Source organism: Gopherus evgoodei, chromosome 9 (assembly GCF_007399415.2).
Source record: "Gopherus evgoodei ecotype Sinaloan lineage chromosome 9, rGopEvg1_v1.p, whole genome shotgun sequence".
NCBI lineage: Eukaryota > Metazoa > Chordata > Testudines > Testudinidae > Gopherus > Gopherus evgoodei.
The window spans coordinates 50,014,935-50,030,303 of NC_044330.1; the positions used below are offsets into that span (position 1 = coordinate 50,014,935).

Here is a 15,369-nt window from a genome sequence, read left to right on the forward strand (position 1 = left end):
TCTGAACATCTCTCCTTGCTAGAAGCACATTATGAAACTTGAAAGGAATGTTTAAAATAAAAAAAAAAGAGGCTGGAGTCTCTGTGCTTGGAAGTTGAGGAGTAATAAACGAGTTGTAATGGATCACAGAGCATCAGATACCCACTTCAGAGAAGAAAAAATTATGGTTAGATAAATCATTTTTTTTACTGCTTTGGAGCAGCATAAAAATATATTGTTAGCACTACTGTTTCAGTAGTGCCTCATGACCAACTGAGATCAGGGCCCATTGTGCTAGATGCGATTAAAAAAACAAAATCTAAAAGATCCCTGCTCCCAGCTGAATATCTGGCTGGCTCCTCTGAGGAGTTTTTCATTTCCAAACCCATGTGGCTGAAAGGGAAGGGGTGGGATTGCATGGGCCCTGGTGCCCCGGTTGTGGAGGGCTCCAGCGTGGTTCTGAGTCCTGGACTGAAGGGAAAAGACATATCAAAATAACAAAATGCATGCTGTGTCAACTGTATTGTGCATTTTCATACTTAATCCTGTAAAACAGTCCATTCTTCTTTGAGTGTCCTCTGCATATTCCCACTCATGGGATGCACCAGTTGGTGCAGGCTGGACAGTGGAAACATTCTAGTAGAAGTGTCTGTTAGATGCCCCTTCTAGCCCTTCTTTCTGCATTTGTGACTGTAAGACTGTAAATGGGGTGTGACTCTTCCATACCGCTCAAGTTCTTTTCAGCTGCACCAGAAGACAGATGTGAACCTCTCCAGGTCCTTTGGCTCCACATTTGTTTTCAAAGCAAGTTTAGAGATCTTAGTACTAGTTTTGCTGTTAATCTTAGTTAGGAGAGCTTAATAATTGTAAGATAATTTAATTCCTTTGTTATAATTAATAATACTTAGCTCTTCAGTTCCATCTCCAGTTCCATGTCAGAGCTGAAGAATTTTAAAAAGTGTGTATCCTATCCAGTCATCTTCCTGGTGTCTGATGCTCAACCTAGTGCCTCGTGTGCCTGGATGAGGGCTATTCTCTATCCAGATGATCAGTTTGCTCCACATTCCCTGCGCAAGCTCAGAAGGATCTACAGAATAGACTTCAAGAACTGTTGGCTGTGTTGTGTTGATTACAAATTTGAAAAAGCCCAATGCTAAGGACAGGAGTCCTGTCGTGGCTCTGGGCAAGTTCAGAATCAAGGAGAAAGTAGTTCTGTATAAGGCATTGGTCTCTGCACTAGACTATGGATCCAAGGCAGTATCTGAATGGAAGGAAACCTTTCAAGTCCTGAATGAAAGTAAAGTGTCCTTCAATTTTGTCATCTCTGTCAAATGTCAAGTCACAAGTTTGACATGAGGATTGAGAGCTGCAGACCGATCAACAGTGTATCCACTTCCCTACCATTTGGAAGTTAGCTTTCTCAGTTCCTCCAGGCATGGACCTCAGTCACACTGGACAGTTGGGTTTTGGAAGTAATAGAGAAAGTCTGTGCCTTTTGAATTAGAAAACCTTTATCGGTCCCCTTCCTCTCCCTTTTCAGGATACCTGTCCCACGAGAACATATTAAGAAATCCAGTCTCTGATTTTATTAGGAGCAATTAAGGAGGTTCCAAGGGGGTCCAGAAAGGGGTGTTGTGCACAAGATATTTCCTAATTTTAAAGGAAATTGGAGGTCTCCGTCTGCTATTAGACATGAGAGAGCTTAACACACATAGCAGGAAGCTCTAGATTCATATGTTGACTCTGGTGTTTATTATTCATTCCCTTTTGACTCTAAGTTGGTTTTCAACTTTTGAACTAAAGGAGGATGCATATTTCCATATCTTTGTAAGGCCAAATCTCCACACACATCTACACTTTGCTATCTGCTAGGATAATTTTCAATACAAGGTTCTATCTTTTGGCCTTTTCTGCAGCACAACAGTTTTAATGTTAGTTTTGTTAGCAGCTTGTCTGAGACGTTATGGTATTTTTGTCTGTCTATATTTGGATGATTGGTTTCTCAAAGCTACAACAAAAGAAGGCCTTATGAAAAACATTTGTCTGATGTGTACTCTTTTTTGGAAAATTTAGGACTTGATGAATATGAAAAAAGTCTCTTTCCTACTCAAAGAATCACATTCACAGGGATGCAGATCTTGACTCTCAGAAAGGCAAAGTTTTTCTTCCAGTGGAGAGAGATCTAAAATTTCAGTCTGTCATACAGATATTGATATAAAATCTCCTCTCAAAAAATAATTTTCTTTCAGGGTTCTTCAGCTTTAGCAGTTTATGTCACGCTTCATACCAGACTCAGAATGAGACCTTTTCAGCATTAGTAACACAGACTTTAAACCCAAGCAAGGCCAACATGTTCAGAATATGCCATCCACAGCCTCAGGAACAACTCTGACATCATAATAAAAAAGGCTGACAAAGGAGGTGTTTGTCATCATGAATAGGTCGGAATATGAATGAGAGGCTGCTAGGCAGATCTCTTACACCACATTCTACAGGCGTTTACCCTCTGATCCCACTGAGGGTTACCAAAAGAAACTACAGCATCTGCTCAGGAAACTCCCTGAAAAAGCACAAGAACAAATCTGCACAGAGACCTCCCTAGGACCCCAACTAGGGGTATTCTGTCTGCTACCCAAGATCCATAAACCTGGAAATCCTGGATGCCCCATCATCTCAGGCATTGGCACCCTGACAGCAGGATTGTCTGGCTATGTAGTCTCTCTCTGCAGGCCGTATGCTACCAGCACTCCTAGCTATCTTTGAGACACCACTGACTTCCTCAGGAAACTACAATCCATTGGTGATCTTCGAGAAAACACCATCCTGGCCTTCTATGGATGTAGAAGCGCTCTACACCAACACAAAGATGGACTACAAGCCGTCAGAGCAGTATCACTGATAATGTCATGGCAAACCTGGTGGCTGAACTTTGTGACTTTGTCCTCAACCACAACTATTTCACATTTGGGGACAAGGCATACCTTCAAGTCAGTGGCACTGCATGGCCCCACAGTATGCCAACATTTATATGGCTGACTTAGAACAACGCTTCCTCAGCTCTTGTCCCCTAATTCCCCTACTCTGCTTGCGCTACATTGATGACATCATCATCATCTGGACCCATGGAAAAGAAGCCCTTGAGGAATTCCACCATGATTTCAACAATTTCTATCCCACCATCAACCTCAGCCTGGACTAGTCCACACAAGAGATCCACTTCCTGGGCACTGCAGTGCTAATAAGTGATGGTCACATAAACACCACCCTATACTGGAAACCTACTGATCGCTATACTTACCTTCATGCCTCCAGCTTTCATCCAGACCACACCATACAAATCATGGTCTGCAGCCAAGCTCTAAGATACAACGGCATTTGCTTCAATCCCTCAGACAAACAACTACAAGATCTCTATCAAGCATTCTTACAACTACAGTACCCACCTGCTGAAGTGAAGAAACATTGACAGAGCCAGAAGGGTACCCAGAAGTCACCTACTACAGGACAGGCCTAACAAAGAAAGTAACAGAACGCCACTAGCTGTCACCTTCAGCCCCCAACTAAAACCTCTCCAGCGCATCATCAAGGATCTACAACCTATCCTGAAGGACGATCCCCCACTCTCAGAGATTTTGGGAGACAGACCTGTCTTTGCTTACAGACAGCCTCCCAACCTGCAGTAACCACACAACAAAAACACCAACACAGGAACTTGTCCTTGCAACAAAGCCCCCTTCCAACTCTGTCGTCATATCTATTCGGGGACACCATCATAGGACCTAATCACATCAGCTACGCTATCAGAGGCTCATTCACCTGCACATCTACCGATGTGATATATGCCATCATGTGCCAGCAATGCCTCTCTGCCATGTACATTGACCAAATCGGACAGTCTCTACACAAAAGAATAAATGGACCCAAATCAGATGTCAAGAATTATAACATTCAAAAACCAGTCGGAGAACATTTCAACCTCCCTGGTCACTCAATTACAGACCTCAAAGTCGCAATACTCCAACAAAAAAACTTCAAAAACAGACTCCAGTGAGAAACTGCAGAATTGGAATTAATTTGCAAACTGGACACCATTAAATTAGGCTTGTATAAAGACTGAAAGTGGATGGGTCATTACACAAATTAAAATCTATTTCCCCATGCTGATTTTTCGCCCTACTGATGCTCACACTTTCTGGTCAACTGTTGGAAATGTGCCATTCTGATTATCACCACAAAAGTTTTTTTTCCTCCTGCAAATGTCCCACCTTAATTGATTACTCTCGTTACAGTTGGTATGGCAATACCCATTTATTCATGTTCTCTCTGTATATATATCTTCCTCCTGTATTTTCCACTGCATGCATCTGATGAAGTGGGTTTTAGCCCATGAAAGCTTATGCTCAAATAAATTTATTAGTCTCTAAGGTGCCACAAGTACTCCTCATTCTCTCCCAAAAGCAATTCTGGTGCTGTGGTGGACTCAGCCAGAGAATGTTCTCAAAGGAATATAGAATCATAGACTTTAAGGTCAGAAGGGACCATTATGATCATCTAGTCTGACCTCCTACACAATGCAGGCCACAGAATCTCACCCACCCACTCCTGTAACAAACACCTAACCTATGTCTGAGTTATTGAAGTCCTCAAATCGTGGTTTGAAAACTTCAAGCTGCAGAGAATCCTCTAGCAAGTGACCCGTGACCCGTGCTGCAGAGGAAGGCGAAAAACCTCCAGGGCCTCTGCCAATCTGCCCTGGAGGAAAATTCTTTCCCGACCCCAAATACAGCGATCAGTTAAACCCTGAGCATGGGGGCAAGACTCACCAGCCAGCATCCAGGAAAGAATTCTCTGTAGTAACTCAGATCCCATCCCATCTAACATCCCATCACAGACCACTGGGCATACTTACCTGCTGATAATCAAAGATCAATTGCCAAATTAATTGCCAAAATTAGGCTATCCCATCATACCATCCCTTCCATAAATTTATCAAGCTTAGTCTTAAAGCCGCATATGTCTTTTCCCCCCACTACTCCCCTTGGAAGGCTATTCCAGAACTTCACTCCTCTAATGGTTAGGAACCTTTATCTAATTTCAAGTCTAAACTTCCTAATGTCCAGTTTATATCCATTTGTTCTTGTGTCCACATTGGTAATAAGCTTAAGTAATTCCTCTCCCTCCCTAATATTAATCCCTCTGATATATTTATAAAGAACAATCATATCCCCCCCTCAACCTTCTTTTGGTTAGACTAAACAAGCCAAGCTTTTTGAGTCTCCTTTCATATGACAGGTTTTCCATTCCTCAGATCATCCTAGTAGCCTGTCTCTGAACCTGTTCCAGTTTGAATTCATCCAGAAATGCACACGCTATTCCAGATCAGGTCTCATCAGTGCCTTATATAATGGTACTAACACCTCCTTATCTTTGCTGGAAATACCTCGCGTGATGCATCCTAAAATTGCATTAGCTTTAACGACCATATCACACAGGCGACTCATAGTCATCCTGTGATCAACCAATACTCCGAGGTCTTTCTCCTCCTCTATTACTTCCAACTGATGTGTCTCCAATTTATAACTAAAATTCTTATTACTCCCTAAGTGCATGACCTTGCACTTTTCACTATTAAATTTCATCCTATTACTGTTACTCCAGTTTACAAGGTCATCCAGATCTTCCCGTATGATGTCCCGGTCCTTCTCTGTGTTAGCAATACTTCTCAGCTTTGTGTCATCTGCAAACTTTATTAGCACATTCCCACTTTTTGTGCCATGGTTAGTAATAAAAAGGTTAAATAACTGATCCCTGAGGAACTCCACTAGTAACCTCCTTCCAGCCTGACAGTTCATCTTTCAGTGCAAACCGTTGTTGTCTCCCCTTTAACCACTTCCTTATCCATCTTTAAATTTTCATATTGATCCCCATCTTTTCCAATTTAACTAATAATTCCCCATGTGGAACCGTGTCAAATGCCTTACTGAAATCGAGGTAAATTAGATCCACTGCGCTTCCTTTGTCTAAAGAATCTGTTACCTTCTCAAAGAAGGAAATCAGGTTGGTTTGACACGATCTACCTTTTGTAAAACCATGTTGTATTTTGTCCCAATTACCATTGACCTCAATGTCCTTAACTACTTTCTCCTTCAAATTTTTTTCCAAGACCTTACATACTACAGATGTCAAACTAACAGGCCTATAGTTACTCGGATCACTTTTTTCCCCTTTCTTAAAGATAGGAACTATGTTAGCAATTCTCCAGTCGTACGGTACAACCCCTGAGTTTACCGATTCATTAAAAATTCTTGCTAATAGGCTTGCAATTTCATGTGCCAGTTCCTTTAATATTCTTGGATGAAGATTATCTGGGCCCTTCGATTTTGTCCCATTAAGCTGTTCGAGTTTGGCTTCTACCTCGGATGTGGTAATATCTACCTCCATATCCTCATTCACCTTTGTCATCCTACCATTATCTCTAAGCTCCTCATTAGCCTTATTAAAGACTGAGGCAACGTATTTATTTAGATATTGGGCCATGCCTAGATTATCCTTAACCTCCATTCCATCCTCAGTGTTAAGTGGTCCCACTTCTTTTTTTGTTTTCTTCTTATTTATATGGCTATAGAACCTTTTACTATTGATTTTAATTCCCTTTGCGAGGTCCGACTTTACATGGCTTTTAGCCTTTCTCACTTCATCCCTACATGTTCTGACCTCAATAAGGTAGCTTTCCTTGCTAATCTCACCCATCCTCCACTCCTTGTAGGCTTTCTGCTTTTTCTTAATCACCTCTCTGAGATGCTTGGTCATCCTGCTTGGTCTACAACTCCTGCCTATGATTTTTTTCCCCTTTCTTGGGATGCAGGCTTCTGATAGTTTCTGCTGCTTTGACTTGAAGTAATTCCAGGTCTCCTCTACCTTTAGAGCTGCAAGTTCTTCAGTCCAATCCACTTCCCTAACTAATTTCCTTAATTCTTTAAAATTAGCCCTTTTGAAATAAAAAACTCTAGTCCCAGATCTATTTTTGTTTTTCCTTCCATCTAGTTTGAACTGAATTAGCTCACGATCACTCGAACCAAGGTTGTCCCCTACAACCATTTCTTCTATGAGGTCCTCACTGCTCACCAAAACCAAATCTAAAATGGTATCACCTCTTGTTAGTTCTTCACCTGCTTGGTGAAGAAATCCATCAGCTATCACGTCCAGGAAAATCTGAGCCCTATTATTGTTACTAGCACTTGTCCTCCAATCTATATCTAGGAAGTTAGTCTCCCATGATCACACAATTCCCATTAGTGTTTACTTCATTAAAAACCTTAAAGAGGTCTCTGTCCATATCCAAATCAGATCCCAGCGATCTGTAGCAGATCCCCAGCACTATCTCAGGGGAGGCTCTAGTCGCTTTCTTTCCCAATGTGATTTTTGCCCAGACAGACTGTCTTATCCATTCCATCACTTCTTATTTCTTTACAGTTAACCTCATCATTGACATACAATGCTACTCCACCACCTTTGCCTTTTATTTCTGTCTTTCCAAAACAGCACGTAGCCTTCAATACCTGTACTCCAGTCGTGACTACTATTCCACCATGTTTCTGTTATCCTTATAATAATGGATTTCACTTCCTGCACCAGTAGCTCTAGTTCCTCCATTTTGTTACCTAGGCTTCTCACATTAGTGTGCAGACCTCTTAATTTTTGCCGATTGGCTTCACTGACATTCTTTACCCGGCTAGGCACAGACATTCTACCACCAGTATCACCTGTTAAACTGGTATCTACACTACCCTTCCTCCTTATGTCCATTCTTCTGCCCACGGCTGTATCCTCTCTTACTTTTTCTTTCCTCTCAATGTTAAATTCCAGCGTGGAGATTACCTGGACATCTCCCAACCATCTCCCCCGAATTCCTAGTTTAAAGCTCTCTTAATCAGTTGTGCTAGCCTCCATCCTAGAAATCTATTTCCCTCCTTACTCAGGTGAAGTCCATCCTGAGAGAACAGTCCTCTGTCCATGAATGCTTCCCAGTGGCCGTACATACCAAGGCCCTCCTTATAGCACCACTGCCTGAGCCATCTGTTGATTGCCATAATCTTGTCACACCTTTGTTGCCCTTCTCTAGGAACAGGCAAAATCCCACTGAAGATCACCTGAGCCTCGATTTCCTTAAGCGTCTTCCCCAGTCTGGCATAGTCTCCCTTGATACGTTCTAGTGAGAATCTAGCCGTATCATTCGTTCCCACATGAAGGACAATCAACAGATTCTTTCCCGCTCCCGTTAGGATCCTTTTCAGCCTCAGGTCCACGTCCTGTATCTTAGCACCTGGCAGACAGCACACCCTTCTGTTATCTGGATCAGCTCTAGTTACAGGCCTGTCTGTCCTTCTCAGTAAGGAGTCCCCAATCACGTAGACCTGCCTTTTCCTGGTGACAGTATGATTCTCCGGTCTATCCCCTGCTCCCACTGGCTGCAAGTCCTCTTGATTCCTATTCACCCTTGCAATCCTCTGCAACTCATCCTGTATCATCGTGGGGCTCATATTTGGTGGTGTCTCCATTGACTCTTCCCCTCTTCCTGTGGGACTAGCTGCTCTTCTCTTTTTCCTTGCCCTCTCACCTTCAGTGACCACCTGCTGTGTCCCTTCTTCATTTTCCAACTCTGCAAACCTGTTCCTGAGCTTTATTTCTCCTTCACTGGCCTGTCTTTTCCTCTGCCTGATTCTCTTAGTCACATGCTTCCACCATCCACTTTCCTCACCCAGCAGTCTCCCCTCAGAATTCTTTGGTCCTGCTTCCATCTGCAAGTCTGAGCTTATCCCTTCAGCCTCCTCATGTCTTTGCTCCATCGTCTGCTCGAACCCCCTTCTAAACTCAACCAGAGTTTCCACCTGCATCTCCAGCCCTCAGATCTTTTCTTCCATCAGCTCTTATCAGGTGGCGCTTCATGCAGTCAAAACTCTTTTCAGGTACCCCCTCCAGGTTCATGTACATGCCGCAGCTTCCACATCCAATCATCCTTATTGTGTCTTTCACAGCTGCCTCTGTATCAGTCATAGCCTTCCCACCTAAAACCTGTTAGTCCAAGAAACACAAACCAAAACAAACCCCCAACAGGCACCAGAACACTGGCAGACCACTAATTCAAAACACATTCAGCTTTTGAAGGTTTCCAGAGAGAGTTCTCTTCACCATCATGCAGGACATGCAGTGTCTCATTTCTTCTCAAGAGCAGACAGAAAGTCTTGCTCATGTTTCTTCTGAATTGGGGGAGAGTACTGTTGCATGCTTTCCACTAATACAGAAGGTACTGAGAGAGAAAAGACATGATGGGACCAAGGTAATCTTAGTAGCTCCTCCCTGGTTAAGGTAACGGTGGTGAGTGTTTGCCTACTACTGAAATCTATGAAAGGCTCTATCTTTAAGAATTCAGAGAATTTTAGGCCAAAAGGTATCATTAGATCATCTAGTCTGATGTCCTGCATATCATAGGCCATTAAAATTCACCCAGTTGCTCCTGTATTGAGCCCAGTAATTTGTGTTTCACTAAAGCAGGGGTAGGCAACCTATGGCACGTGTGTCGAAGGCGGCATGCGTGCTGATTTTCAGCGGCACTCACACTGCCCGGGTCCTGGCCATTGGTCTGAGGGGCTCTTCATTTTAATTTAATTTTAAATGAAATTTCTTAAACATTTTAAAAACCTTATTTACTTTACATACAACAACAGTTTAGTTATATATTATAGATTTATAGAAAGAGACCTTCTAAAAACGTTAAAATATATTACTGGCATGCAAAACGTTAAATTAGAGTGAATCGATCAAGGCTTGGCACACCACTTCTGAAAGATTGCCGATCTCTGGACTAAAGTGTAACTTATGTTTTGACTAAAGCACATGATCCAGAAAGACGTTATACATCTTTTGATCTGAAGACACCAAAAGATGAAGAATCCACTTCCCTTGGCAGTTTGTTCCAATGGTTAATCGCCTTTGCTGTTAAAAACCATGAATATGTGTGCCAATTCAGAGTTTCATAAGGATAAATGTTATATTTAATCCACACAAACTGCAGAGGCTGAAAGAAAATGTTGTAAGTATTTTGGTTATTGGTCACCCTTTTGTATGCTGATGTTGCACATTTGCAGGTTTGAAGGTTGAGAGATGTGCTTTGTGCTGACAGGAATGGGGAAGCACACTAGGCAGAGCTGCTGCTGCGGCTGCTTCTGACTATTTTCCAGAATTGGGAAAAGCTATAGCATGTTGTCATCACTACTAAATATGATGTGTGTTGCTCCTGGAATATCTACTTTCAGTACCTTTTTAAATGGTGATAAAATGACATGGAGACAAAAACTTTCCTAATGCATGTTGCAGTCTCTCATGTTCAAGAGGTTTGACACAAATCATAGGAACAGCTTCTTCATTGCAATTTCTACCTTTGTTTCCCAGGCAGGTGCAGCTCCCCTTGTCATTTCCCTAATCTTGCGGAACCCTCTTAAGTACATCAGCCAAGTATAAACATTAGGAGATTAACGTAAAAAATCCCTTTATTTTAGTGACTCTTTAAGGATCCATCAGGATGCACTCAACTTTAAAGGCTCGGAATGAAAAGTTCCTAGCATTCATTTCCCCCTTCACAATGTCTACAAGGCTTTCTGTAACACACTGCAGCACTCCATAATGAAGGCTATGTTTTAGTCACGGGTAGTTTTAGTAAAAGTCATCGGCAGGTCATGAACAGTAAACAAAAAATCATGGCCCTTGACCTGTCCATGACTTATACTCTACCCCTTATTAAATCTTGGGAGGACTGCAGGTGCTTGTGGGGGGCCTGCAAGTGCTCAGGCGTGGCTGCACAGGGAGGGGGTGCTCGGGGTGCCGCAGGTGCTGGGTGGGGTTGATGGGACTTGCAGGCTCCCTATTCGGCTTCTCAGAAGTGGTGACATGTCCCTCTGTAAGCTCCTATTTCTGCTCGCTGCTAGCTGTGCAGCTCCCATTGACCGGGAAGCACGGCCAATAGGAGCTGCGAGGGTAGTGCCTGCAGGTGGAGGCAGCGTGTGGAGCTAGGAGCTGAGGGATGGACATGTTGCTGCTTCTGGGGAGACCCCACAGAGTTCTCATCCCCTTCCGCGCGTGAGCCCCCTCCAACACCCGAACTCCTGCTGGTGGGGGGTGGCCTGAGACTGCCCCAGCAGTGGCCAGTGTGGCTGACCGAGCCGCTGCAGAAGTCATGGAGGTCACAGTCATGAAATCCATGATCTCCATGACAAGCTCGCAGTCTTATCCATCCAGACTTGCCTTATCTCATCCATAATGCATTCACTTTCACTTCCCACAGATACTGAAAAGCAACACACACGCTTTATTGATCAAACTCACATCTAATACAACAACTTTACAGCAGCTCCTCATATTCTGTTGTATCAACAGATCAGCCCATCTGAGTTTCACACAGTCCATTAATTTGGAAAGTTGTTCCATAGAAGTTGCCTTTGTGATGTGATTAACTCACTGGTCTCCAGATTAGAGGGTTCCTCTTGTGAGCATGCATAATTGTCTGTTTTATTTTAAGTTCTGCCTTACTGTGTAAGGTGCACAAATTTAGCCTTGTTTTTGGAATCCTCATGGTTAAAATCCTTTTCAATACAGTTAGACATTCTTGTATCTGCTGTTTGGATTGCATAGAGGGAACAATCATCTAAAATGCTCTCATCCTGCATTTTATTAGCTAGTCTCATCAGGCAGCTGGAGTTCTAGGAAGGTAATGTTAACAAGAAGAGTTTTGTTTTAAGGTCTTCAGCTCAGGATTAACTTTCGGTTGAAGTTAAACCCTATTGAATAGGTTCTGTTTTTCTTGGGTTGAACAGAAAGTGCGTTCACTAGTTCCTCACACTCTATACTCTTATATTTACATTTATTTTGTATTGTTTGTGTCTTTAGTTTTTTGTTTTCTTAGAATATTATGTATACAAAACTCTGTTAATGTGATTTCAGCATGAATATATATCTAGGAATACAAAATGCCATGCATGTAATTTCTTTAAAAATGTCATATTGTCTAGTGTTCAGATTAGTGTGGCTGGGCCCAGTTGTAATGACTGTATGCAAGGATATAGCCAAGTTGCAATGGGATATTCTTTCTGAATTTTTGGAGTTTCGTATGATTGAAATAGTAAACTTAATACAAAGCTAACAGATTTTAGTCTATAACCATGTTGCATTTAATATATTGAATGTCCATTTTGAAATCATGAATTTAACAAGTTTTCATCTTTTTATTTTATAGATTGGACTTTGAGATTAATGAACATAGTTACCAGGAAGTTGTCTTGTAACATCATCATTAGAAGAAATTCTATGTAGTTCTAATATTTCAAAGAGGGTGCTGTGCTACAAAAATGATTACTTCAGATTTGCCGGTGTTACAGTGAGTAGTTCAAATTTTTTTCTTTTTTATTTGAATTCTCCAGATTACTAAAAACTTGAAGAAGAATACTTCTTGTGGAGGAAGAGATGCTACAGACTTCCTGTGTGGCCTGTAAGTGGGGTGACCAGATGTCCTGATTTTATAGGGACAGTCCCAATATTTGGGGATTTGTGTTTATAGGCGCCTATTACCCCCACCCCCCTGTCCCAGTTATTCATGCTTGCTGTCTGGTCACCCTAACTACAAGTCATCCGAAGTAGTAGTCTACATTGAAAAGTGACTATGTAAAAGTGATATCATCTCACTGAACAGATATGTTTCTTTTCTTCCTGCATCAGTAATAAAAATAATTTTTCACCATTTCTTATTTCTGATAGCACTGGAGAGCCAGCAGAACTGTGAAAGTATGAGCTGGATTCTAGTCCTCACTTGTTATAAACAAAATTGTTAATTATTCCAGTTGTGCATTCTCCTTTATAGCCAGATCTACATATCTCACAAAAGATCTTTAGCTTCTGCTGTAGGATAGTAGGCTGGCTGAGTTTGCCTACAAGCACCCCACAATGTTTGCTGGGGAATGTAAGTAGGTTGTGCAGACGAAATGAGTCAAATGAATCCAGCCTAGATAAGGTAAGGGCATTAGAGTGGATTGAATGGAGTGGCTGTCCAGAGTGTAAGATGAGCAGATTGAAGGATGCAATTATAGGAGCATCCAAGTCTGGGTAAAAGTTGGGGCAGAACTTTTTTGCCTTGTTAATGTCTTTAATGAAAACCAGACCCTATGGAGGGGTCAACTTAGATCCTATGTAGTGTGGACTGTGTGAGAGAGCAGGTTAGGAAAGGCACCTGCTTACACGCTGCTTGGAGGCAGAAATCAGGCTTGTCAGTTATTTCCTGAGGTCTGGGCTCCAGCCTTGGATTGCATACCAGTTCTCTCCTATCTTTAAATGGCAGCAGGACAGCATATTTCCTTCTCCAAAGCAAGAGCAATTTTTTAAAAGTATATTCTAGAATTTTAATTTTTTTCACTTCATTTGGGACATATATGTGCTTGGCTGTCTAACTTTTCTGAGCAGGACTGCTCTTCAAGATCTGCTGAAATCTTGAACTATCTTTCTCTCCTGCAGCTCAGTGTGCAGATAGCACACTTGGGAAAAAGAAGCCACAACCTTTCTCTTTCTAAAATGACTAGATGGGAATTTTTGCCGCTGATGTTCCCAGGCACCTTCTACCCAAGTGGAAGAGAGAAGTAACTGTTCAGGCTTCCCTACCCTGCCAGCAAATTCCCTTCCCCCAGCATTCAAGCAGACTGTCAAGGAGCAGTCAAAAAAGGTCACTTCACCCTACCAACCTTAACTGTTATCCCGGGGCAACTCAAACAAAGCTCAAGATAGCAGGAACAGACAGCTGCACCTCCTGAGAAGCAGATCCTTCATAACAGGACAGACATTGGCTCAGGAATGAAAGTCTCATTAATAAAGGGAGGTACCTTCAGCAGCTTTTAGGGATCAATGGCCACAGTAATGTCCAAATGACTGTTTCCTTCTTTGTCTCTCAAGAAAGGAGCCATCCATTTTGTCATGTAGGAACCTCTTTTAGATTTTCTGCTCCGCAGCTTGGGAGTAAGAGATCCCAGATAGTTTTGCTGGTATTAAGACTCTGTAGGCTCAATTTCATCTAGCTCATAGTACCCAGCCATCTGACCCTTGGACCTTTCATCATGGAGTCAACACCTGTATTTTTGCTGGCATTCAACTGTTTCAGAAGGATTCCTTCCAAAGAGAAGTCTGTTTCTTCAGAGTGCAAAACACCTGTGCCTCTGAGTACTTCAAGGCCAAAAGCAAGGTCTTCTGCATGTGCTCTTGCGAATCCTACAAAGAAGATGCTACACAACAACCTGAATTCATAGTCTGTTTCTGAAGTGCTGCAGAACAGCCCCAAAGAGAGAAATGAACTCTGCTTCTTTCTCTGACCTGTCTGACCCTTCCAGAGATTCCAGGAAGAAGGGCACACCCTGCTTTGGTGATTTTCCAGGTGACTTAGTGTAATGGTAGCAGGTACTACATTTACCCCTGGCAAAACTTTAACAACCTCAGCAACAATAGCAAATGTCCATCATTGATGTATATGCACAGGTTAAGAGAGTGGTGTGTGTTCACAGCAAAAATGTGAGGTTATCGCTAAGGTTTGGCTTGCAGCATAATGTGTTGTGTAGTATGTTTCCTTATCTGTTTGAAGCAGAAGGAGTTTCTTAATGATTTGTGTAGTCTGTTCTCAGTAGAAACCTGCCGTGTTAGGAGTCTGATACAGTTTAAGAGTTGTCCAATAACCTGACATTTTCTTATGGCCATTAACTTGTCACCAAGGGTTTGCACTTACCCAACCTTAATTGGTTTAAAAGTAAGTTTTTGTTGATGCTAATGTGGCATTTCTAATAGAGGAGTTGAAGGGAAGCGTATTGGGGGCACATGGAAAAGTGAAGAATGGATGGCTCTCCTCACTTTCCTTATGGTGTGAGGAAAATGACTGGAGCACAGATGTTTATGATAGTGGAGAAAGCAGAGAGTCAAGTGAGGGCAGGAATGGGTACAGGAATACCTCTGAGTGTCAGTTGTCACATCCTTATTGCAGGGCTAATGAGGTAGGTAATGTTCACCTGAGAAAACTTTTCCCTGTGATTCTGCAGGATTTGTTGCGGGATGGAGGAGATGAATGCCACCCAGTTCCCCTACTTATCCCATTCCAATTTTATGGAAGGGTGTGGATAAGGGAAAGGATATAGAAGGGATAGCTCAGTGGTTTGAACATTGGCCTGCTAAACCCAGGATTGTGAGTTCAATCCCTGAGGGGGCCACTTAGGGATCTGGGGCAAAATCAGTACTTGGTCCTGCTAGTGAAGGCAGGGGGCTGGACTTGATGACCTTTTAAGGTCCCTTCCAGTTCTATGAGATAGGTATATCTCC

General features: G+C 42.4%; 1 protein-coding gene across 4 annotated transcripts in view; it reads left to right on the plus strand.

Moving 5' to 3' along the window:
- Window positions 1–15,369, plus strand: part of STAG1 (stromal antigen 1) — a 348,090-nt gene that overhangs the window by 67,344 nt on the left and 265,377 nt on the right. For all 4 annotated transcript variants that reach the window (XM_030574674.1, XM_030574672.1, XM_030574676.1 and 1 more), the window contains one exon: window positions 12,266–12,406. In XM_030574674.1, the coding sequence (XP_030430534.1) occupies window positions 12,378–12,406 (29 nt within the window). In that variant the 5' untranslated portion in view covers window positions 12,266–12,377. The remainder of the gene's footprint in view (window positions 1–12,265; window positions 12,407–15,369) is intronic.